The sequence below is a fragment of the Ictalurus furcatus genome, chromosome 2 (assembly GCF_023375685.1).
Source record: "Ictalurus furcatus strain D&B chromosome 2, Billie_1.0, whole genome shotgun sequence".
NCBI lineage: Eukaryota > Metazoa > Chordata > Actinopteri > Siluriformes > Ictaluridae > Ictalurus > Ictalurus furcatus.
Genome location: NC_071256.1, coordinates 3,196,650 through 3,219,297, shown reverse-complemented (window position 1 = coordinate 3,219,297; position 22,648 = coordinate 3,196,650). Strand labels below are relative to the sequence as shown.

The 22,648-nt window shown below is 43.6% G+C and overlaps 3 protein-coding genes across 5 annotated transcripts; 1 reads left to right on the top strand and 2 right to left on the bottom strand.

Moving 5' to 3' along the window:
- Window positions 1-2,422: 2,422 nt before the first annotated feature.
- On the bottom strand, window positions 2,423-13,267 carry ttc13 (tetratricopeptide repeat domain 13). Of its 2 annotated transcripts, none has more exons than XM_053643546.1 (23): window positions 13,096-13,267; window positions 11,319-11,413; window positions 10,568-10,643; window positions 10,396-10,466; window positions 10,236-10,301; window positions 9,972-10,064; window positions 9,311-9,427; window positions 8,976-9,086; window positions 8,515-8,597; window positions 8,272-8,413; window positions 7,932-8,106; window positions 7,648-7,804; window positions 7,425-7,555; window positions 7,141-7,273; window positions 6,951-7,043; window positions 6,513-6,596; window positions 6,350-6,434; window positions 6,097-6,206; window positions 5,106-5,241; window positions 4,725-4,804; window positions 3,511-3,589; window positions 3,219-3,298; window positions 2,423-3,052 (listed from the first exon to the last, which is right to left on the bottom strand). In XM_053643546.1, the coding sequence occupies exons 1-23, from the start codon at window positions 13,262-13,264 to the stop codon at window positions 2,938-2,940; spliced, it is 2,481 nt and encodes an 826-aa protein (XP_053499521.1). In that variant the 5' UTR covers window positions 13,265-13,267; the 3' UTR covers window positions 2,423-2,937. The 2 variants fall into 2 exon arrangements, with proteins under 2 accessions (XP_053499521.1, XP_053499526.1); XM_053643551.1 differs by having other exon boundaries at window positions 6,097-6,203.
- Window positions 13,268-13,431: 164 nt separating this feature from the next.
- Window positions 13,432-16,415, top strand: arv1 (ARV1 homolog, fatty acid homeostasis modulator). Of its 2 annotated transcripts, none has more exons than XM_053643586.1 (5): window positions 13,432-13,553; window positions 14,497-14,616; window positions 14,694-14,868; window positions 15,003-15,224; window positions 15,412-16,415. In XM_053643586.1, the coding sequence occupies exons 1-5, from the start codon at window positions 13,458-13,460 to the stop codon at window positions 15,543-15,545; spliced, it is 747 nt and encodes a 248-aa protein (XP_053499561.1). In that variant the 5' UTR covers window positions 13,432-13,457; the 3' UTR covers window positions 15,546-16,415. The 2 variants fall into 2 exon arrangements, with proteins under 2 accessions (XP_053499561.1, XP_053499569.1); XM_053643594.1 differs by having other exon boundaries at window positions 14,715-14,868; window positions 15,412-16,412.
- Window positions 16,416-17,400: 985 nt separating this feature from the next.
- Window positions 17,401-22,345, bottom strand: fam89a (family with sequence similarity 89 member A). The gene is made up of 2 exons (XM_053643606.1): window positions 21,595-22,345; window positions 17,401-20,031 (listed from the first exon to the last, which is right to left on the bottom strand). The coding sequence occupies exons 1-2, from the start codon at window positions 21,844-21,846 to the stop codon at window positions 19,768-19,770; spliced, it is 516 nt and encodes a 171-aa protein (XP_053499581.1). The 5' UTR covers window positions 21,847-22,345; the 3' UTR covers window positions 17,401-19,767.
- Between the last annotated feature and the right edge of the window lie 303 nt (window positions 22,346-22,648).

The following is a 22,648-nucleotide window of genomic DNA, read 5'->3' as shown; positions in this document are numbered from 1 at the left end:
ATCTTTTCTACAACTGTGGGAATAGAATTCCACTTTGTGAAGGGATTTCCACACACACACACACACACACACACACACACACACACACACACATTTTTATCTTTCATAGTCAATGAGCAAGTTTTTCCTGTAGCGAGGGTTGAGCAATATCTCACTGGAATTGTGGATTATACCGTAGCGTCCCATTCCACTGGTATGAGTAATATTCCTCAATGATATAAACAACGATCCGCCTGAAATCGAATCGATCTAAAACGTCTACAGACCTGTTTCTGTCAGATACGTTCCCTCCGTATTTGTCAGTACTTGACCCTTCTTTCACGTTAAAGCTGAGAAAGTTGAACCCGAGGAGAGCTTTCCTAGAAACGATGACGGGACGGAATGGTGTACGTTGTTCAGCCGGGACGTTAAAACCGCCGACGGGCGACGTGAACGAGGTCGATTATCTCGTTACAGTGGTACATGTTGAGTAGGGGATATATATTTATTAGGCAGCGAGTGAACGGTCAGTCCTCGAAGTCGACGTTTTGGAAGCGGGAAAAATGGGCAAGTGTAAGGATCCGGCGAGTTTAACAAGGGCCGAATCGTTACGGCTAGACGACTGGGTCAGAGCGTCTGTAGAAAACGGCAGGTCTTTTGCGAAATGCAGTAAAACGTGGTCCGAGGAAGGAGGACCGGTGAACCGGCGACAGGGTCATGGGCACCCGACGCTCATTGGTCTGGTCCGATCCTATAGAAGAGCTAACTGCTTAAAAGAAAAAAAAATAAAAAATCATGCTGGCTCTGATAGAAAGGAGTCAGAACACACAGAGCATTGTAGCTTGCTGTGTATGGGGATGCGTAGTCATACAGTAGACGGCCGTGTGTGTGTGTGTGTGTGTGTGTGTGTGTACGTCGCTTACCTGGGGAAGACACGGCACCAAGATGCACTATGTGAAGAAGGCGAGCCGGCGGACGCGGTGTGATGGTCTGGGCGATGTTCTGCTGGGAAAACCTTGAGCCGTGGTACTCATGTGGATGTTACTTTGATACGTATCATCTACCTAAACTATTATTATTGCAGACCAAGTACTCGCCTTCACGGCGACGGTATTCCCTAACGACAGTGATGATGCACCCTGCAAAAATAGTTCAGGAACGCTTTGAAGAACATGACTAAGAGCTCGAACTCCAAATTCTCCAGATCGCAATCTGATTGAGCGTCTGCTGGACGTCCTGGACAAACAAGTCCGATCCACTGCGGCCCCACCTCTCAACTTCCAGGACTTAAAGGATCTGCTGCTAACGTCTTGGTGCCAGATACCACAGCACACCTTCAGAGGTCTTGTGGAGTCCATGCCTCGACGGATCAGAGCTGTTTTGGTCACACAGAGCACATATTAGGCAGGTGGTTTTAATGTTCCGGCTGATCGGTGTGTATTTCTATCATAATATAGTAAACTACACTGAACACTGAACGAGAGAGATGAACGAGAGCGGCTGAAGGAAAACGAAGGTTTCTTGGCAGCCGAGTTCTCCCGAGAACGGAGAAGAAATTCCTCAAAAACATTTGCCATCACTTTGGAATGCTGCGAACTATGGAAACGACGGACAAATAAACGGGAGGACTGCGAGGTCACGACGAAATCACTGGCATTAATCGGTGAAAATAATTCCACGAATAACACACAGATTTAAGCAGCAGGGATTTTCCAGAAGCTTGTTTTCCATCCAGGGGCTGAATCCACTGGCGGACCCTCGCTTCACGTTCGGGGCTCTAGTGATGTGTCGTTTGCCATCGAGTCGACTCGTCTAGAGAGTCGACTCGCCTAGACGAGCCACCAGTTAGGATAAAAGGATCGAATAAAATGTCACGAAACCATTTCAGCCATTAGAAGATCAAATCACTGATCAGTGAGCCATTTGGGATCTGAACGACTGAGTCGACTCTTATTGGTGAGTCAAATGAACCGACTCGCTGGAAAAAAAAAGGTCAGAAATCCTATTATTATTATTATTATTATTATTATTATTATTATACCTTATATAGGATGTTTTGGGGATTAATCCAAGCACTTTTTCAGCTGTCAGTGCCTTACACCCTTATTATTATTACTATTATTATTATTATTAAGTGAATTGACTCATTTCAATAAAAACAGATTATCATACTGGATCAGTAGTAGACATGAACGTAACATCTAACGTGCATTTGTTAGAACCTTCTGCCTCAATTTCCTTCAAGTCGGTGCTTCGAGTAAGCTTTGCATCTAAAACGCCTTACAATATAAACAAACACAGCTTTGCATCAACTCAACACGTTTATTCATTTCCAGCGCTGCTTTCCGAAGCCTGGCGTAATCGATACGTCACGTTTCATTCCTAAACACGCCCCGCTCTTTAAAAATAAGCACTCAAAAGACCCTGACGTGGGGGGGGGGGGGGGGGGGGGGGGGGGAATAGAGAACACCGTTAAAACTTAAAAGTGAATAAAACGAGATCAATTTCAGAGGCGAGTCCAAACTTTCCGAACTAAAAACCACGGGGGACGAGCTGCATTTCGACCGATATGTTCTTCCTTCAAGTTCACGGCGGTACGAGACTCACCGATGATTAACCAAAAAACAAACGAACAAACGCATTTACTTCCAAGGCTTCATTAGTAAATCACGTGTTTCAATAATCCTGGTTCTGAACCTGAAAATCGGCGAATAATTCGAGCCCTTTTACAGTCGCGCGTTTATTTTAAAACGTAGGAATCTTAAAGAAGATTTTATAAAGGGGGTCATTAAATGCGCTCCGTTTTCCCGAATAAACTTCCGGTAAAACCTTCTTTTTTTTTTTTTTTTTTTCCTCAGGGGTTAATTATTAAGACTCTGATACAGATCTTTATACTGGAAGACATTCTGTATGAAAAAGAAACGAGGGGGGCGCGAGCAGGAAGGACGCAGGCGGCTTTTAAGATCTTTTGGGACAGTGCGAGGACGAGTCGGTGTTCAGGACCTCGATCATGGTTCTGGCGAACTGGAAGGTCTCGGCTACGGACGGAAGGTTCTGGTACCAGCTGGGAAGACTGCGTAGAGGAGACAGAACAAGACAGGAGGGTTAGAAACGTTACAGGGATGGGATCGTTATAACACCCGGGCTACTCGTTTGTCCAACCCCGTGTACTCTAGATATCGAAATGATAGATATGACAAATGATCAAATCAATCATAGTGCCTGAGAAGAATTGTCACCTCTTCAGGTTCATCCAGCTTTTGGCCGTTTTGGTGAAGCGATCGGGGCTCGGCATGGTCATGGCTTCGAAATCCACCAGCTGGAAGAGAAAACGTCGTATTTCGTATTTTAGACACGAACACGGTGTTGTGACGTACGCGACGTTACGTCCCCTTCACTGCTAGTGAAATGTTAAATATAACGCGTTCACGGGACCTAATTCCAGAACAGCTTTGGTGATGGCGCTGTAACTACACACACACCCCTGGCTGTCCCGAGAACCGCGCTTTTCATTTCAAATCTAATCTTTACCTTCCCGGCTGGAATTGTGCCTACGACTTCTTTCCCGCTCGCCATCAGAGCTCCCATCACCACGGAGTAGGCCACGATGCTACACACACACACACACACACACACAAAGAAATTCCACTATAAACCCAATGTAAATCATCACTGGACTAAAATAACTGGATTATAATATTAACATTCCACGGAATTATTAGCATCAGATGAACTAAATGCGTTAAAGTTAAAGCTGCGGTATGTAATCTGTATGTGCTTCTAGAACGTTTCAAAGAAACGTCAAAAAGGCCAATTTTGATTAGCAGAACATACAAAAATGCCATTAATTTAAAAAAAACAAAAACAAAACGAAGTTCTTTCATTTCATGCTTATATTTAGAGATTTTCTGACCCTGAAACGAGCTCCGCCCCCAGACAGAACAAAGCTCTAGTTTCTAGCTCTGCTCGTTTTTATTTAAAACGCAACTGAGGAAGAGGTATTTTTAACCAAGGATGTGGAGGAGACTTGTCAGGGTTTTCATCCTTTAAAAATATGACACGCCGCTCCTTTAAAAATATGACACACCGCTCCTTTAAAAATATGACACACCGCTCCTTTAAAAAAATATGACACACCGCTCCTTTAAAAATGACACACCGCTCCTTAAAAAATATGACACACTGCTCCTTTAAAAATATGACACACCGCTCCTTTAAAAATATGACACGGCGCTCCTTTAAAAATGACACACCGCTCCTTAAAAAATGTGACACACCGCTCCTTTAAAAATGTGATACACCGCTCCTTTAAAAATATGACACACCGCTCCTTTAATGAAATAATCAATTAGCATGCAGTACTGAGGCTAATCATGTTGTAGTATGGTTGAACTCGGCTTATTGAAATGGCTGGGGTATTATTAAGACTGGAAACATAACAAAACTTTTGGCACCCCTCATGAGGTCCAGATGGCGTACTTTATGTAAAGTAAGTACTTATTAAGGGTTTGTTTTTATAGTTATATTTACGCTTTTAGTGCTACTGATGTCCGTGTCATTCCAATAAAATGTTATTGTTATTATTAAAGGAATTTTTTGTTTCCTTAACATGGTGGCAAAACACACTCGGTATTGTTCCTCAGAGTTACCAGCTAAGCTGCTACGTCTTGTTTAGCGTGACATGTGGAGAGAGAGAGAGAGAGAGAGAGAGAGAGAGAGAGAGCGTCTTTTCAACACGTCCGTACCTGGAGCCTCGGGACAGGGGCATGAGGTTACAGAAATAATACACCAGCGAGAGGACGAGGTTACACACCGCATCCGAATCCTACAGACACGCAGAGAGTGAGGACGAGAGACAGAGTGAGAAAGAGAGATGTAGATAGGCAGTGAGTTTGTTAATACAAAATCAACTCAATTAATATTGTTCATTTTCAATTACAGCACAAAGTCATGTGACCTCTCTACAGCCAATGGATGACAATGTTTAAGAGAGAGCGAGAGAGAGAGAGAGAGAGAGAGAGAGAGAGAGAAATGCAGAGAAAGAGAAAAAGTGAGACACAGAAACAGAGACAGAGAGACTGAGCGACTGAAGGACGGACAGAGAGAGGGAGCGAAAGAAAACACACCCCTAGCTCGGAGGACAGCATGAGGGCTTTGCCTTTAGCCGTCAGGTCTTTATAAAGAGCCTCGATCTCCGACTGGTACTGCTGCGTCCTCTCCTCTGTGGTCTGAGTCTCCACTGAGAACAACATGTTTCCCACACTGGACACACACACACACACACACACACACACACACACACAACTCATCATTTATTTATAGAAGCATCACTGAAACACATCATTACTTCATATCTCCATGTAAATAAATAAAAAACATACACAAGCTCATTATCCATCCTAATTCTCCCACCCACACACACACACACACACACACACACACACACACACACACACACACGTCTCTCCCTGTTTTTAATCCAAACCCACCGCAGTTACGCACACGCCCCAATCAAGACCCGCTCAAGTGTGTGTGTGTGTGTGTGTGTTGCTTTTATGATCTATGAAGACATCATGAAAAAACATCAAATCAATATGAATAAGACATCAACAACTTGAAGTGTGCGTGTGTGTGTGTGTGTGTGTGTGTGTGTGTTTTCTCGGATTACGAGGTTACCATAGCACAACCAGCACAACCTCCCCCCTAATGAGATCTTTTACCGCTGTACCACCATATGTATAGTTTGGAAAGAAACCCAACACACACACACACACACACACACACACACACACACACACACACACACACACACAAACCCTACAGATGGAATTCAGGCGTTCCTAATACGATTATATTCATGACATCAGCGCGTCTGCGCTGCCCGCACGCCTCTTTATACGGGGAAAAACCGGTCCGTTCCAGTTCTGTTCATCCGAAGCGGCCTGAAACGAATAAACTCAGAAGGCGTGCGTACCAACTAGGGCACGAACAGCCGTCTTATTTTCCTTAACGTCAACCTCTGATTCGTGCCAGCGTTCTGAACGTACTGAATGATTTCACTCATGGGCAGATTTAAAAAGGTGAACGGTTAAAAGTCAGGAAGGCGTGATGGCTGACCGGTCTCCTGTGATGGTGATGGTGAAGCCGTCGTACTCCGTCCCAGGATCCTTCAAACTCGGAACCTTCGAGTTCACGGTGAACCCGTCTCTCGTTTTACTGTTGAACTGCTTTAGACACACACACACACACACACACACACACACACACACACACACATACACACATTTCAGCGTTTCAGACATGTGGCATTTATAGTCGTATTGAACTGGCACAGAAAGGTCATGTGACCTTTCTGGGTGGATGCTGTTACCTTCATTATAGGCAGCAGGTCCTCCACTTTGTTCACGTTCTCCAGAGCCTGCTTCACTTCCTGCACTCCGCGTGGATTATACGCGCTGAAAAACGAGCGACGCTGTTAAACTGGCTGTTAAACTCTGTATCGGCAGAACCAGGATGAAACCGGAGCCGCTTACCCGTGATAGACTAATATTCTGTCTTTGATGAAGTCCAGGATGCTGCCAAAGTACTCCATATATCTGATGTTGATGATCTGGCCCCTGAACGTCTCACACACACACACACACACACACATTACATTACGTTACAGCACAATACAGATTTACAAACAGATTAAATGTAAGAGGATGGGGCATATGACGATACAAGATCGACGTGATAGAATGTGCCAGAATACAAGTTTTCCAGACATCTCACGAGTATCGTGAGATCGGCCTGATACCAATACTGGATATCGGATCTGTGCTATGCCTGGTTTGTGGGCGGAGCTGATTTCTGGGCCAGAAATAATTGTGAACAGCAGCCTGAACCGTAAAACTAGGAAACCGCCGAGAACCGGTTGAACCTGATCTAAAAGAGAGAGTGTGTCCGATCTATCGTGTGTGTTGCGGCACCTGATAAGGTTGATGTGGTTATTAAATCCTCTGCTCAGGCTCCGTTCTGGCATCTGATCCAACCACAGAACAGGCTGATCGGGATCAGCGATCCTACACACACACACACACACACACACGTGATTAGATATCTAAGGCACCTGCTCTAGAACAGCATTTTCTCAAGATAAAGTCTTCCGGTACGTGTTACCTCCTCCATTTCACGGCGATGTCGAACATGTCTCTCCACTGGAGCTGCCTGGTTTTGCCGTTGACGCGCACTTTCGAGTTACTCCACGTCCGCTGCATCGCCTGCATCACCTCGATGGTGGCCAGACCCATGGCTGTATACAGATGAACACACATGACTCGGTTAGTGATTATTTGCTCGCAGCTGTATCGTCGCAAACAAGACCGGCATTTAAAGGAAGAACAGCTGGGCTTCCAAACAAATGGAAACAAAGTTTTCCCATGACTTCAGATTTCCTGCCTGACCTCTGTGGATGCGCTGGTTGGACAGGAACCCTGACGTGTTGTACTGCATGAGCGTGCCCAGATGATCCGCCGTACAGATCAGTTTCTGCACCTCCGGAGAGTAACTGTCAAAATCCTGAGGTAGGACATCCCTTAAAAACACAGACGCGCACGTTATATACGCGGAACGAAACCAAGGCGGGCGCCGAGGAAACGCCGCTCGGTTCATCCGCCTCAGACTCACTTTATGTGCGGCTGCAGTCCGGGCTGCTCTTCGTAATCCTCTATGAGGAAGGGCAGGTTTTTAGCCCAGTGGTTCTTAAAGTTCCCTGGAAGATCCTGGTCCACGTTGTATTCCGCTACCGGGATGTCCAGGTGAGAGTGCAAATATCGAGAGTACTCTGGAACGCCAAACAGAAAGAGAAACTACATTCATTACATACGTTGCACACGCAAAAGTGCAACGTGAACATCGAGAGTTAACGGATAATCACAGAGATGATCACATCACCCGCCCCGCCCTCTCACCTCTGAGGTATTTGACTTTGAGATATTCAGAGCTGGCTTTCTGGCCCAGCAGTGGATCGTTCAGCATGACTTTAGTCTGAGCCTTGATGCCTTCGTAGAACTGTCCCATGGCCACGTGGCTCAGACCCTTCATGTACTGGCACACCTCGTTATACGGCTCCAACTGCAGGCATCTCTGCGGGGTAGACGATACGTTTCAATGCGGTTCGGACATCTTTCACGCGTGGCGTCTCGATCCGGCGAGTCGCTCGTGTGTTCCACTTACTTTTCTATTCGTATGTATTTTTTATTCGTTTAAGCGTTCGAGTTGCGGCCAAAAATGCTCGGATTTTGCTCTTGCCTTGAAGTTGCCGATGGCGTCCTGCAGGCTGCCGTGGTGATACAGCATCATCCCTCGGAGCTGCAGAGACTGAAGATGATTCTGGTTCAGCAGCAGAGCTTTCTGGAAACTCTCCATGGCGCTGTCAAAATCACCCAACTCCCTACACGTATACACACCGAATATATTTATATATATATAATATAAACCTCAGTACATGTGAGATGAGCTGCAGGTGTGTGTGTGTGTGTGTGTGTGTATTACCTGTACGCCTGAGCCAGGCTTTTGTGTGCATCGATGAAGTCCGACTTCAACTTCAACGCTTCTTTAAATGTCTCAATGGCCTCCTGTGTGCAGAGAGACATCATGTGAATACGTTTTTTTTTTTTTTTGATGGAGTGCAAAAACAAAAAAAAGTCAAAGGGGGTGGAGCTGGACCTGATCCAACTCCTCCTATAAAGCCGGACCTAACGCCGTAACCCACAGAGCGCTGTATAACACCGAACAGCACACCTAACACACTTATCCTGCGAGTTGTCTCCACACCCTGGACTTCTGTCTCCACTCTGCACAGGGAGGAGGAGGAGGAGGAGGAGGAGGCGGAGCTACATCACGTCCGATTCAACCCCGTGGACATTTTGTTTTGCAGCGAGGGGGACGAGCGATCCCATATAATGTCGAAACTTGTGTTAAAGCGAAATAATAAGCATGAGGTGGGCGTGTACCTTAAGCAGGCCCCTGTGGAAGAAGGTGAGGCCTTTATACAGCATGGCGATCGGCTGGTTCCTCTTCAGCTCCAGAGACTGCTGGAAGTCCTCCATAGCAGCCACGTAGTCCTGAACACACCAAAACATTCACGTCGCCCCGCTACCATTTCTACAGCAAAGCAAATTACGTCTTACAATTTTTTTGGCAAGAGCTAAACGGTCTGCCCACTTCGGAGTGCGAGGACTGCAGCCGAGAACGTGCTGGTTCTGACACGTTATCGAGCACTTCGGGGCATGCTGTTAGAGGAAAGTAATCAGTGGGTTTGTGTGTGTGTGTGTGTGTGTGTGAGTACCTCTGAAATAAAGAGGAGGGTTCCACGGTGACGGTAAAGTCTTGCTGAAGGCTGGAGCTGGATGGCTTTAGTGAGGTCACTCAGAGCTTCACTAATCCGTCCGAGAGGAGACAGAATCTACACACACACACACACACACACACACACACACCTCAATGAAATAACACTATTACAGATGATAAAACATATACAAAAGTACTTATATAGTGGATCACAGTGGTGTCTCAGGGAAGGAGGCGTGGCCTCTGTGTCTCAGGGAAGGAGGTGTGGCCTCTGTATCTCAGGGAAGGAGGTGTGGCCTCTGTGTCTCAGGGAAGGAGGCATGGCCTCTGTGTCTCAGGGAAGGAGGCGTGGCCTCTGTGTCTCAGGGAAGGAGGTGTGGCCTCTGTGTCTCAGGGAAGGAGGTGTGGCCTCTGTGTCTCAGGGAAGGAGGTGTGGCCTCTGTGTCTCAGGGAAGGAGGTGTGGCCTCTGTGTCTCGGGGGAAGGGGGCGTGGCCTCTGTGTCTCGGGGGAAGGAGGCGTGGCCTCTGTGTCTCGGGGGGCAGGAGGCGTGGCCTCTGTGTCTCGGGGGAAGGAGGCATGGCCTCTGTGTCTCGGGGGAAGGAGGCATGGCCTGTGTGTGTGTCAGTCTTAGTGAAGGAGGCGTGGCCTGTGTGTGTACCTCTGCTCTCTGTTCGTACACCTCTGGCCTGTTGGGCTCCAGTGTGATCACTCTGCTTAACTCGTACAGAGCCAGGTCAGCGTTCTTTATGTCCTACAGAGAGAACAAAAGAGAATGTGTGTATGAGAGTGTGTGAGAGAGAGAGAGAGAGAGAGAGAGAGAGAGAGGGAGGTAAGGAAGGAGTGTTGAACAGTCATCTCTGTACACAATGGCAGAAATTACACTTAATCCCAGTTCTTTGTTACTTCTGATACGCCGTCTTACCTGTAAGCTCTTTTTCCCGTAGGCTATCCCTCGCCCATACATGGCACTGACCAGCTCTGGATCGCCCTGATCAACAACCAACAATCACGTTCTAATGACATGCTTACTTTATAGATATCACATTACTACAAATGCTGCAGTTACATGCTACAGAACCGACCTGCAGTAACAGGGAGAAGTGTTTGATGGCTTCATCGTAGAGCCCGTTGCCGATGAGGACGTATCCTATAGCTGAGAGCCAGCACACGTTCACGTCAATACATCATCACATACACTTTAGAGAGAGAGAGAGAGAGAGAGAGAGAGAGAGAGAGAGAGAGGAATGACATTACCGAGCTCCTCGTTGGTGTTTTGATCCTCAACGGGGAATGGGAAGCGGCGCTGCTCCACAAACACCTTGGCCTGGCTCTGACAGCATGAACACACACACACACACACACACACCAATTCAATTGTCAACCTTAATGTATGTGGGGGGTGGGGTTGTAGGCACATAAAAACAAATGAATGAATGAATAAATAAGTAAATAAATAAATAAATGTTAGTTTAAAAAAAAAAACATTTTAAAATATAAAACTAAATTAGTAACTGTTAATAATAATAATAATAATAATAATAATAATAATAATAATAATAATAATAATGTTTATCATATCAATAAGGCTATAATTGAGCCTAATTGAGAGAATTCTTATTAGGGGTCCAAGCACTTTTCTCCCCAAGTCCAAGGTCTTTAAAATATATATATATATATATATATATATATATTTTTAATTAACAGTGTCTAATCTCCCAAAAAAATCTACACAATATAATACGTATACCGCTGATAAAGAGCTATCTGCTACGGTCAAGCACAAAAGTTAGCATCCCCTGTGGTCTGAAGCAAGCCATCAATTCAAAACAACACAACAAAGCACCTTGGAGGAAACCTGCTCAGAAGATAGAAGAAGGGTTTGGACGCAGTTTGGCTTTTGTAGTAAAGTTTGTCTTACTGTATTAAATAAAATAATTATTCTATAAAGCATGTATATAAAGCGATATAATGGATGCAGGTGGCGTTACACAGGTAAGATGCTCACCAGAATCTTCTCTGCGTTCAGAGAGAAGACCGACTCGCAGGCCGCGCTGCTGCTGTCCTCACAGTCCGGATCCTCCAGCTGGAGAACGTTGGGATCTGCAAGAGGAAAACGAAAAAACGTACAAACAATATTCATTACCCACAATGCTGTTCTATCTGCTGATAGTGGTGTCATAAACTGGTCCTTGGGAATAACAGCGATCAGTGGTTGGTTATTGGGAATAACGGTGATCACTGATTGGTTATTGGGAAATATGGTGATCAGTGATTGGTCATTGGGAATTATGGTGATCAGTGATTGGTCATTGGGAATTAAACTGATCAGTGATTGGTTATTGGGAATTATGGTGATCAGTGATTGGTCATTGGGAATTATGGTGATCAGTGATTGGTCATTGGGAATTAAACTGATCAGTGATTGGTTATTGGGAAAAATGGTGATCAGTGATTGGTTGTTGGGAACAATGTGCCATAAAAGAAAGCAATGCAGCACCGCTTTAGTCCTTTTGTCTGTCCAGCTGTTTTACTTCCTCCAATAGCTCAGCTTCCAAAAGGCTGCTAACATCACAGACCTCTAACCACCGGAGCCGAGTCTCTGCGTCGTATAGCTGCATTGAATTCTGGGACATCGAGTCCAGCGTTTACATCGAGTTTCCAGCCTTACTATAACCGCGTCTGGAACAACATCGTCTCCGTGTGACGTCAGAGCAACAAACAAGCGCTAACTTCTCACCGGTTTCACAAAAAAACAAAAACAGACCACCAACAGACGAATTAGCGCTAGAACAACTAAACACTTCAGAACTATTTCAGTATGAATATATTTCATGTGCTTCAGCGTGGAGTTTTCCTTTAATTTCTCACTTCACACACAACAACCTGACACACTTTTCAGAGAATGCCAGAGTAGAGTCCAAGGAGCTTATAAATATATTCTATCTATTAAAACAATTATAGAAATGGCTGCACTGTGTAGAAATGCATTTGTGTGTGTGTGTGTGTGTGTATAGTGTCTAATAAATAAGTGAAGAAATCAAGTATAGAGAGCCATATTTGTTATGTTCGTGCTCGTCCAGCCACAGTTCCACAGAAGGTGTGTATTTCACTACTTTGAACATTGGAAACGAACCCGGAAGTGAGAATGACATACCGGGTAAGAGGCGTTCTATAGTTCCCACCCGTATTCCGACCAAAAACAAAAACAAAAACAAAAACAAAACAACAACCACCCAGAGATCTCTGCACTAGAATGAGTAGCTAAACGTTTAAATAAAGCAAAAAGATGCAAAATAAAAATACGACATTTTATTTTACAATTTCTACCTAATAATCAACATGTAGATGAAAATGCGAATAAATATATATGTGTATTTAAGGATATCTTACAATTTGTACAGTGCTACATGTAATAAATATAATAATATAATGTTATTTTAAAAATGCAAAATCAAACAACACGCTTGTTTATAAAAAATAAAATAATTTGTAAATAAAATAATAATAATAAAGTAATAACTAGCCAAATTAATGAATAAATAAGTAAATAAATAGATACATAAATACATATTAACAAGAAAATAATTTAAAAAAAAAAAATAAACAAATAACGATTAGTCTTTGTTAATAATAATAATAATAAATATAATAATACTTGTAATCGCAGTGGGCGGGGCCTGTGTGAATACGGGTGGGGAAATGAATGCTAGCATACCCCTCCTCGTACATTAACATTGCAGCGAGCTAAGAAGACGTGGCGACGCCGTGTTTTCAAAACTCACCGCAGTCCGGAGAATACTCCTCCCACTCGGACGATGGCCCGCAGCCGCGCTCGTTAAGCTCTCCGTTAAAGAACGCGAGCGTGGAAAAATATTCGGTGGAAATAATAGCTCCGCATAAGTACAGCAACGAGAGCGCTAGCACAACAACAGCCCTGCCAGCAGGTGCCATGTTCTAAACGTTGTGCAGGTGACTGTGCGGGGCATCATGGGTAATGTAGTTCCGCGGTCAGGTTTATCTGTAGCGGTCTAACTGAATTAAAACTACATTTCCCAAAGTGTTACCCGTTTGACTCCGCGTCCTAGCGAATATCCCGGAAATCGGTGTTCGTGTGAGCCGGCAAGCGCTTTCAAAACAGAGGAACATGGCGAACGCGTCTTTTAAATGCATCGAATGTAACGAGGAAGCTTCTGAATTATACCGAGATTACAGAAACGGCATAGTGAAGATAACAATATGTGTGAGTGAGTCCTGCTAACATGCTAGAAATGTAACAGCTATAAGTGTTATGCGTTCATTATTATTATAACAACAACTCAGCCAAAATATGCTTGGTGTCTGATGTTTGCTGCTCGAGTTTTATTTTCAGGGGGAAAGTAGTTAACGCATGCTCAAAGAGCCGCTGGAAGTCACCTGACATCAGACATTTGGTCATTGGAAACCGTGGTGATCTGTGAATGGTCATTGAGAGCTATGGTGATCAGTGATTGGTCATTGAGAGCTATGGTGATCATTGATTGGTCATTGAGAGCTATGGTGATCAGTGATTGGTCATTGAGAGCTATGGTGATCATTGATTGGTCATTGAGAGCTATGGTGATCAGTGATTGGTCATTGAGAGCTATGGTGATCAGTGATTGGTCATTGAGAGCTATGGTGATCAGTGATTGGTCATTGAGAGCTATGGTGATCATTGATTGGTCATTGAGAGCTATGGTGATCAGTGATTGGTCATTGAGAGCTATGGTGATCATTGATTGGTCATTGGGAGCTATGGTGATCACTGATTGGTCATTGGAAACAGTAGTCATCAGTGATTGGTTGTTGGGAACATCGGCTCATGAAAGCGCACCTCAGTCAGGTTTTACACACTTCCCATGAGTGGAGTGAACCTGCTCTTGTGTAACCAGCAGCTGTGATGTGAGCTGGAGAGCGAGCGCAGGACAGTCGCTAACGTACGGTCAAAAAGTCGCTAGATCTGTCATTAGACTTTTAATTAATTAAAAAAAATAAATAAAGTCACTAAATCCAGATCGCCAAATCTAGCGCCAAAGTGACAAAGCAACACCTGAACGGAGCCCTGTTCCCTCTTCTCTACAAACAACCAAGTGCATTATGGGTATTTAGTGGTGATTCTAATGCTGTTGATTTGACTAAAACACATGCTGTGATCCTTTTCTCAGAGATCCTGCGCAAAGCCCGTGGACAAGTACATCGAATACGATCCTGTCATTATTCTCATAGACGCCATCTTGTGTAAAATCCAGGCGTTCAGACACATTCTGTTCAACACTCAGATCAACGTGAGTTTCGCCGAACGAGGCTCCGCCTACTTCTTCTCTAGAGCTATAAACACAGCGCAGTGACACGGTGAAGGCAGCGAGCTGTTTTCTCTCCTCAGATCCACTGGAAGCTGTGTGTTTTCTGCCTGTTGTGTGAGGCGTATCTCAGATGGTCGCGGCTCCAGAGTTCGGAGGTCACCAGTGATCCCTCTGACATCATCAGATACGCGAAAGAATGGGATTTTTACGGGATGTTCGCTCTGGCTTCTCTGGGTGCGTACGCGCTCCAACGCACCAAGCGTATCAAACAAGACAGTGTGTACTAGAATGAGACAAAACCAAATAGCAGAATTAACTAAACGAAGTAACGAGAAATAATCAGTGTGTGTGTGTGTGTGTGTGGTCAGAGCTGGGTGTGTACTGTGCAGGTGTGTTAGCGGCGTTATGGTGCGTACAGAAGCTCTATGGCGTCTCGGTAGATACGTCCGATCTGCTGAAGGCTCTGCTGCTCTCCTGCTACGGCAAAGTGCTGCTGATTCCTGCAGTGATCTGGGAGCACGATTACTCTCCTCTCTGCTTCACCCTCATCCGAGTGTTTGTGCTCACGTCCAACGCACAAGCCGTACGGGGTAAGCACACACGCACACACACACACACGCACACAAATCCATGAAATCCTGCAGATACAAGTCAAGAGCTTCAGCTGATCTTCTTGTGCATTCTATAATATTATCATTAACTTACCACACATATTTTAAATAAGTAAATAAATAAATAAAAGTGATCTCTCTCTATAAATACACACGTTTATCTCAGTGATCCTGAACTGCCGCAGACGTGTGTCCGTGTTCGCCGTGGGCGTGGGCCTGCTCGTCGAGACGTGCGCGTCTCACGGTCTGCACAAACTGCAGACGAGCTCGCACGCGCTCCTGCCAGAGCTCTACACGTAAACGCGAAGACCTCGGAGCGGACCGAACCGACGCTTTCGGTCCAACCGGTCCCGGGGCTACTTCACTTCTCTCTGTCCACGCACGGGCTCGTCCAGGTGATACGATGCGATACCTGTCGCTGACGTGAAAAGTTCACACCGCGAGGAAGGAAGAGAAGATCTCCCAGGATCCCCTGCGCGTTGTGTGTACACACATTCCTGAGGTGGTTCGTCAGATTCTTGCCAATTAGCATCAGCGAGCGAGAGACGATAAAAACAAATAGAGTGCAGATGGTGTGTGTTAACACCACACACACACACACACACACGACTCAATACACTCCTGGTGCTCTGTGATTTCTGTGTATTAAATAAAAGCTATAAAGATATGTTTATAGAAACATGAGTGTGTTGCACAGCTTTCTGGAATGATTCGTGAAGCTAGAGTAAACGTCGTGCTGGATTAAAGCAGCAGGAACAACAAAAAAACACAGAATTTATAACAGAGAAATGAAGTCGATCGGACAGGACGTCCGTCTCTGTCGGATTTCCCCCTCAAGCTACGAGGCTAATGTAGCTAACGAGTGATGATAGTTGGTCTCGTTGACCTTTTAGCTAAAAACAATGTAAATGCTAATATGGTTCCGCTAATACAGACCTCCCCTGGGATTAAGGCTTCTCTTTCTAGCCATCACAATCCACCAGAACGGCTTCGCCACACCTCGCCGTCTCTGGAGCGACGGACACTAAACAAACATCTTACGTCCTTACACCTCCTGACCAATCAGAATGAAGAATACAACAGGGCAACAGGGCTGTGGTATAAATTGCTTTAATAATAATAATAATAATAATAATAATAAACACAAGTTAAAAAAAAAACACAACTTTCCACATAACATCCAGTAGTGAGGTCATTCTTTACGACGGACGCGTGCAAGCTTTACTCCGGATAAGTGAAGTGTTTTAACATAACATGTAGCTGAACTAGCGAAAACGCCACCGTACACACCAACAAGTAACACGATACAGCGAGGCAAAAACACACCGTACGATACAATTCAACCGTACGTGAGGAAGCGTTCGCCGGGAATTTCTGCGATTTGACGCGGTGACCGAAACCGATCACAGAACCCGTTCTTGCAAATCTAAAACGCTTTAGCAGAAAAGCCTGGGATTGAAACCAGGCCTGTAAAAGGCACCGAGTGATCCACTCTGATCGGCTGATCAAGTGCTACTTGAAACATGATTAATACAGGACACGTGATACAGAGTCCACTCACAAATTATCATCCTGCACTAGATTAGCACGAGTGTACAGTAAACCGGCGAGAACGACTGGATGTGTGTAACCATGACCTTTTATTTTTTTATTTTTAGTTTTTTTTAAATCCATTAATACATGACACCGTGTTACGCTCAGGCATGTGCTGATAATCGCCGCCACCATCATCATTTGAATTATTTTCACATTAAAAACAATTGTTACAACTGAAGGAAGAGAGAAAAGACAATCATGCGAGTGTCCGGAAAATATCAGACAAAATAAACGAATCTTTCGGGGTCGGGGGGAATTAAATAAATAAATAAATAAATAAATAAAAATAAGTTTGACATTTTTCATACAGTTTAGGGGGAAAAAAATTATGCTAGCTTCTCTGTGATTTTATTTGTTTACTTTTTTTTATATTTTTTTAAATTTATGCTAGTTTCTGTGATTTTATTTGTTTACTTTTTTATATTTTTTAAAATTTATGCTAGTTTCTGTGATTTTATTTGTTTACTTTTTTATATTTTTTTAAATTTATGCTAGTTTCTCTGTGATTTTATTTGTTTACTTTTTTATATTTTTTAAATTTATGCTAGCTTCTCTGTGATTTCATTTGTTTACTTTTTATATATTTTTTTAATTTATGCTAGCTTCTCTGTGATTTTATTTGTTTACTTTCATATATATATATATATATTTTTAATTTATGCTAGCTTTTCGTCTTCCCGTGATTTTGTTCGTTGAATTTTTTTTCCAGGCTTCTAGCGGATATGATCTAAACGAATTGTAATTGTAGGAAAAAAAAAAAAAAAAAAAAAAGGAAAAATGAATAAATCTGAAACATTATATGCGTGGGGGGGAAAAAAATAGAAAATGATGCTAGTTGTTTATTTATTAATTTATTTATACCATCTATAGAGGATATGATCCAAACAGTGTAGCTTTAAAAAAAAAAAAAAAAATCAAATCACAAAAATTATAATAAATGGGGAAAAATTCATTTACGGAACAAATAATGCTACTTTTTCCACCGTCATGTGTTTAAAAAAAAATAAATAATTTTTTTTTTCCTTTTAGCTTCTATAACTGATTCGACCCAACCGCCATGTAATTACTGAAATCTGTACGAATATAATATTTTAGGCTTATTATTACCGTAAAGTGTGTTTAATTAAAAAACTAGCACCATTTTTATTTTAATTCACGGTGATTATTTATTTAAAATAAAAAAAAAAGAAATAAAACAAACTCTAGTAAATTCTATGCGCTAAAACCATGATGGACAGCGATTAGAATCTTAAACAACATTGTAACAACGTCGGAAGTAAACTAAGGCGATAAACCGATGTAATGACAGGTTTAAAACGTTTTTATCAGCACACGCCTGCTCGAGGCTTGTTTGAGGACGACCGGCGTCACGTCCTCGCGCGGCGCCGAACGGAAATTATAAACGGAATCGAATCGAACGGACGTCGACAATACAAACAAACTATGTTGATAAGAGCTGGGCGATAAAACCACGTTACTCGACGAGTCAGATTACTTCGATTAGAACGGAAACCAGTCGGGTTGGTTAGGGGTTAAAAGCCTTGCAGCCAATCAACACGGAGAAGAGGCGGGACTAAGTACACCTTCATAAATAAACAGTACGAGCCTCGTCTAGCGCGCGGGTTCCTCTTTCCGGGGATTTTCCCTCGGCTTTATGTTCTTAAAGTGTCCGAACAGCGTCGTCGAAACCCGCGTGCATTCGTTTTCAGTCCTGCGATTCATTTTTAATCGAGAAACTATTTCACGTTCACAAGTTCTTGGTTCTGTATAATAACCCTTAATAGTCGTTGAGTGTAGTGTCTTGAAATAAATTTTAAAATCTTTTTTTTTTTAAAAAAAGGGAATTTCTATACTATGATCTTGTGCAAGTCCGTATCCAAATTCTCCCTAGTTTTCCGTCGAATAATCGTTATTTGCGTCGAAACTATTTACCGCCCAGCTCCGTTACGAAGGACCGTCATCGAACACGTGCTGCGTCATGAACGTAAAACGCTCGTCTTTGGTTTGCGCGTTCCTATCACGTGGACGTAATTAACGTAAGCGATGTGATTAAGGCGTCACGCGCTAATAATTACACCTCAGGAAGACTTCATGCTAGCACCCTTATTAATATGCATAAGTGTCGTTAATCGTGATCGCGTACTACTTTCTAGCGTCTTCCCATGGAATATTTCTGGAAAGAAAAAGAAAAATGATAATAATAAGAAGTGTATGAATTCGTGGGTAGATTGTGTAAATGTATCACTTTTTTTTTTTTTTACTGAATCGAATGGCTGATTCGTTTCGAAGTTCGTCTGCTAACTAAGAGCTTCTCGTGGTGGGTGGGAGGAGAACCGTGCGCCGTGCACACCTGGATTTAAATATATACGCGTTACCCAAGCAGCAGAGGTCGCGAGTTCAAATCCCAGAGCCGAGCCGACGCGGAGTCCTCGAACGACCAGATGAAAGCCCGGATTAAACGGATCGGATAAACGGATAGATGCATGGAATGAATGTGGGTCGCGGTTCCTCTTTCCAGCATTAGATTTATTCCCGTCGCCTCAAGACCAAAGATTTGATCCGAAACCCGGTTTGCTGGATTTCCGATGGCGCTGCCGTCATGAAACTCGCCTACGATCAGAATTCAGCTGGCAAAAACAAGAGCCGCGCAATTTTTAGCATAAATGTGAATACTATATAGATATGCCCCGCCCCCTTCCCCTCATATATAAAGTCCTATAAAATTCTAAAATGTCCAGAAAAATGGCTATATACTGTATTATATAGTTAATAAATAATCTTGGTTTATATGTTTATAAAAAAGAAAAAAAGTCTGCTGGCGATTAAGAAATGAAAAAAAAAACCCAAACAAACAAAAAAAAACCCCAAGCAGCGTCAAGGCTCCGCCCCTTGATATTTTGACGAAGAAGGAAGAGGCTTCGGATTCTCATAGCGCGATGCGGAATGACTCGTGCATCCACGTGTCCTCGGACGTCCCGTTGCGTGCCGGTGATGCCTCGCTCTCCTCCGGCGTCTCTGTGGGCGTGACTCCGGAGTCCGTGTAGAACTCGTCGTCCTCGTCGAAGAAGCCGTTGTCCATGGCGTCGGTCCCCGGGCCGGCCTCCTGACAGCTGCCCTTGTATTCCTGGATGGACTCGTGCAGGGACCAGAGCTGGCATAGGAGGGACATGTCCTGCTGCCGCAAACCCACCTGGACAAAGAAGAGGCGGGGTTAGCTCAGAGGGTGGGGGAGGGGACTGGGACAGGGAAATACAAATCTACGACGCATATTGAAAATCACAGCCTCCTCATCTCCATACTCTCTCAAAACTCTGGAGTTGTTTATCTTAACATTGAGACTACTTTTCCTGCAGTTATTTCAGAATTCTTTCAAGAGTTCTGCTTTTTATCCTGGTTCCACGAACGTGACGCAACGACGGAAATTCTTCCGTGTTCGGAAAGCCACAGCTAAAGTGCTCGTGCCCATCGGGAGCGAGTAAGTGCGGTGTGCCACAAAACTTAGGGCGGGTCCTTAAAAGAAAAGACGTCATTATTTTGAGACGGGACAAAGCACAACATTTCAACACGGTCATAAGTTCCGAGATAATAAGTCCCATTTCTCCAGATCCAAGCCGTTATTCTTGGATTACAAAAGCCGATTGTTCAGACCGTGTCAAAATTTACAGATAAAAAGTCAAGACTGAGATAAATAAGTCAAAACTCCTGAGTCAATAAGTATAATCGTTGGGATCTCTTAAACGGAGGAGATAAGTGAACATTTTGAGATAGCTCAAAAATCACGAGACAAGTCAACAAAACCTTGAGATAATTTGGGATGAAGTGTCAAAATTGAGATAATAGCTCCAACTTGAGATAATGTCAGAATTGGGATAATGTAGCTAAATTTTGAGATAACACGCCTACCTTTTGAGATGAGTCATCAGAATTCTGAGATAACACGCCTACCTTTTGGGATGAGTCATCAGAATCCTGAGATAACACGCCTACCTTTTGGGATGAGTCATCAGAATCCTGAGATAACACGCCTACCTTTTGGGATGAGTCATCAGAATCCTGAGATAACACGCCTACCTTTTGGGATGAGTCATCAGAATCCTGAGATAACACGCCTACCTTTTGGGATAAGTCATCAGAATCCTGAGATAACACGCCTACCTTTTGGGATAAGTCATCAGAATCCTGAGATAACACGCCTACCTTTTGGGATAAGTCATCAGAATCCTGAGATAACACGCCTACCTTTTGGGATAAGTCATCAGAATCCTGAGATAACACGCCTACCTTTTGGGATAAGTCATCAGAATCCTGAGATAACACGCCTACCTTTTGGGATAAGTCATCAGAATCCTGAGATAACACGCCTACCTTTTGGGATAAGTCATCAGAATCCTGAGATAACACGCCTACCTTTTGGGATAAGTCATCAGAATTCTGAGATAACACGCCTACCTTTTGAGATAAGTCATCAGAATCCTGAGATAACACGCCTACCTTTTGAAATGAGTCATCAGAATTCTGAGATAACACGCCTACCTTTTGGGATAAGTCATCAGAATCCTGAGATAACGGGTCAAAGTATTTAGACAAGTCTAACTTTTTAGATGTCCAATTTTAGAAAAGAAAAATCGAAATGAATATGTTCTGTATTTTTCCCTACTCGGTGGGAATGTGTTTCTATATGGTTTAAATGTAAAGGGAAGGAAGTGAGGACACGCCGAGAGCAGGACGCTGATCAGGGACACGAGTCTCTCACCATCTCTTTCCGGAGCAGAGCCAGCGCCGCGTCCAGGTTGGCCGGTTTGGAGGCGAGAGCCCGGTCCACCGGAGCCGCTCCTCTCCTCAGGTCGTCCTGGATCATGGCCTTCTTTGCGTGCATCCTCTCGATCTCCCTCCACGATCCGCCGCTCGAGTTCAGCAGGCCGCTCAGGCTCTTCGGCAGCGGCGGCAGACCCTCAATACAGGCCGGAGCTCCGCTCGCCGCACCGTTCGCTGACTTCCCGTTCATGGTTCACTCGCGACACCGAATTAATAAAATAACAACAACAACAATAATAAAACTCGTTTACGACACGCTCACGAAGCGGTGCGCGAGAACATGAACAACATAACCACGACAGAATTACGACAAACAAAACTGTTGACGGGACAAAAACCAAATCTGCTGGGTGACGTTACAGCATTACAACTCGCACTCTCCGTCCATTTCTTTTCTTTTCTTTTCTCACGGATATCAACAAAAACTGTTCAAAACAATCAATTTCGGTTGTTTTAAAAAGTTCCCAGCAACCTAAAGTTGAGAAAATTACAACATGACCAATCCGAGCGCCTCTTCTAATTCTCCGTCTTCTTCTTCAACCGAGCTGCTAAATCTCTGCTGTCCGAACATGGCACTTCCGGTTTCCTTAAATGGGGCGTGGCCGCTGTGACGCATTTGCGAGCACATGAATATTCATGAGAATATTCTTTATATTTAACGTAATGTTCTTGCATAACAAACACAAGCAATGAAAAAATTTAAAAAACCAAAGCTAATGCATTTTTATTTAATATGAACTATTAATTACGGTCAAATTTGAAAGATAAACCCAACAAACTAATATATAAAACGTAAGAAACATCAAATCGTTAGTATAAAACTAGGAATTAGCCCTAAAAAAAGGCCATACATCACTTATTTTATTTGTTTCCCGCTATAAGGAAAATACTGATTTTAATATTAGAAATATCATAAACAAAAGTATTACAAAGGAAATATATGTTGTCTTCAGATTTTACATTGTAAAAATAATAATAAAGGTTTGCCTGAG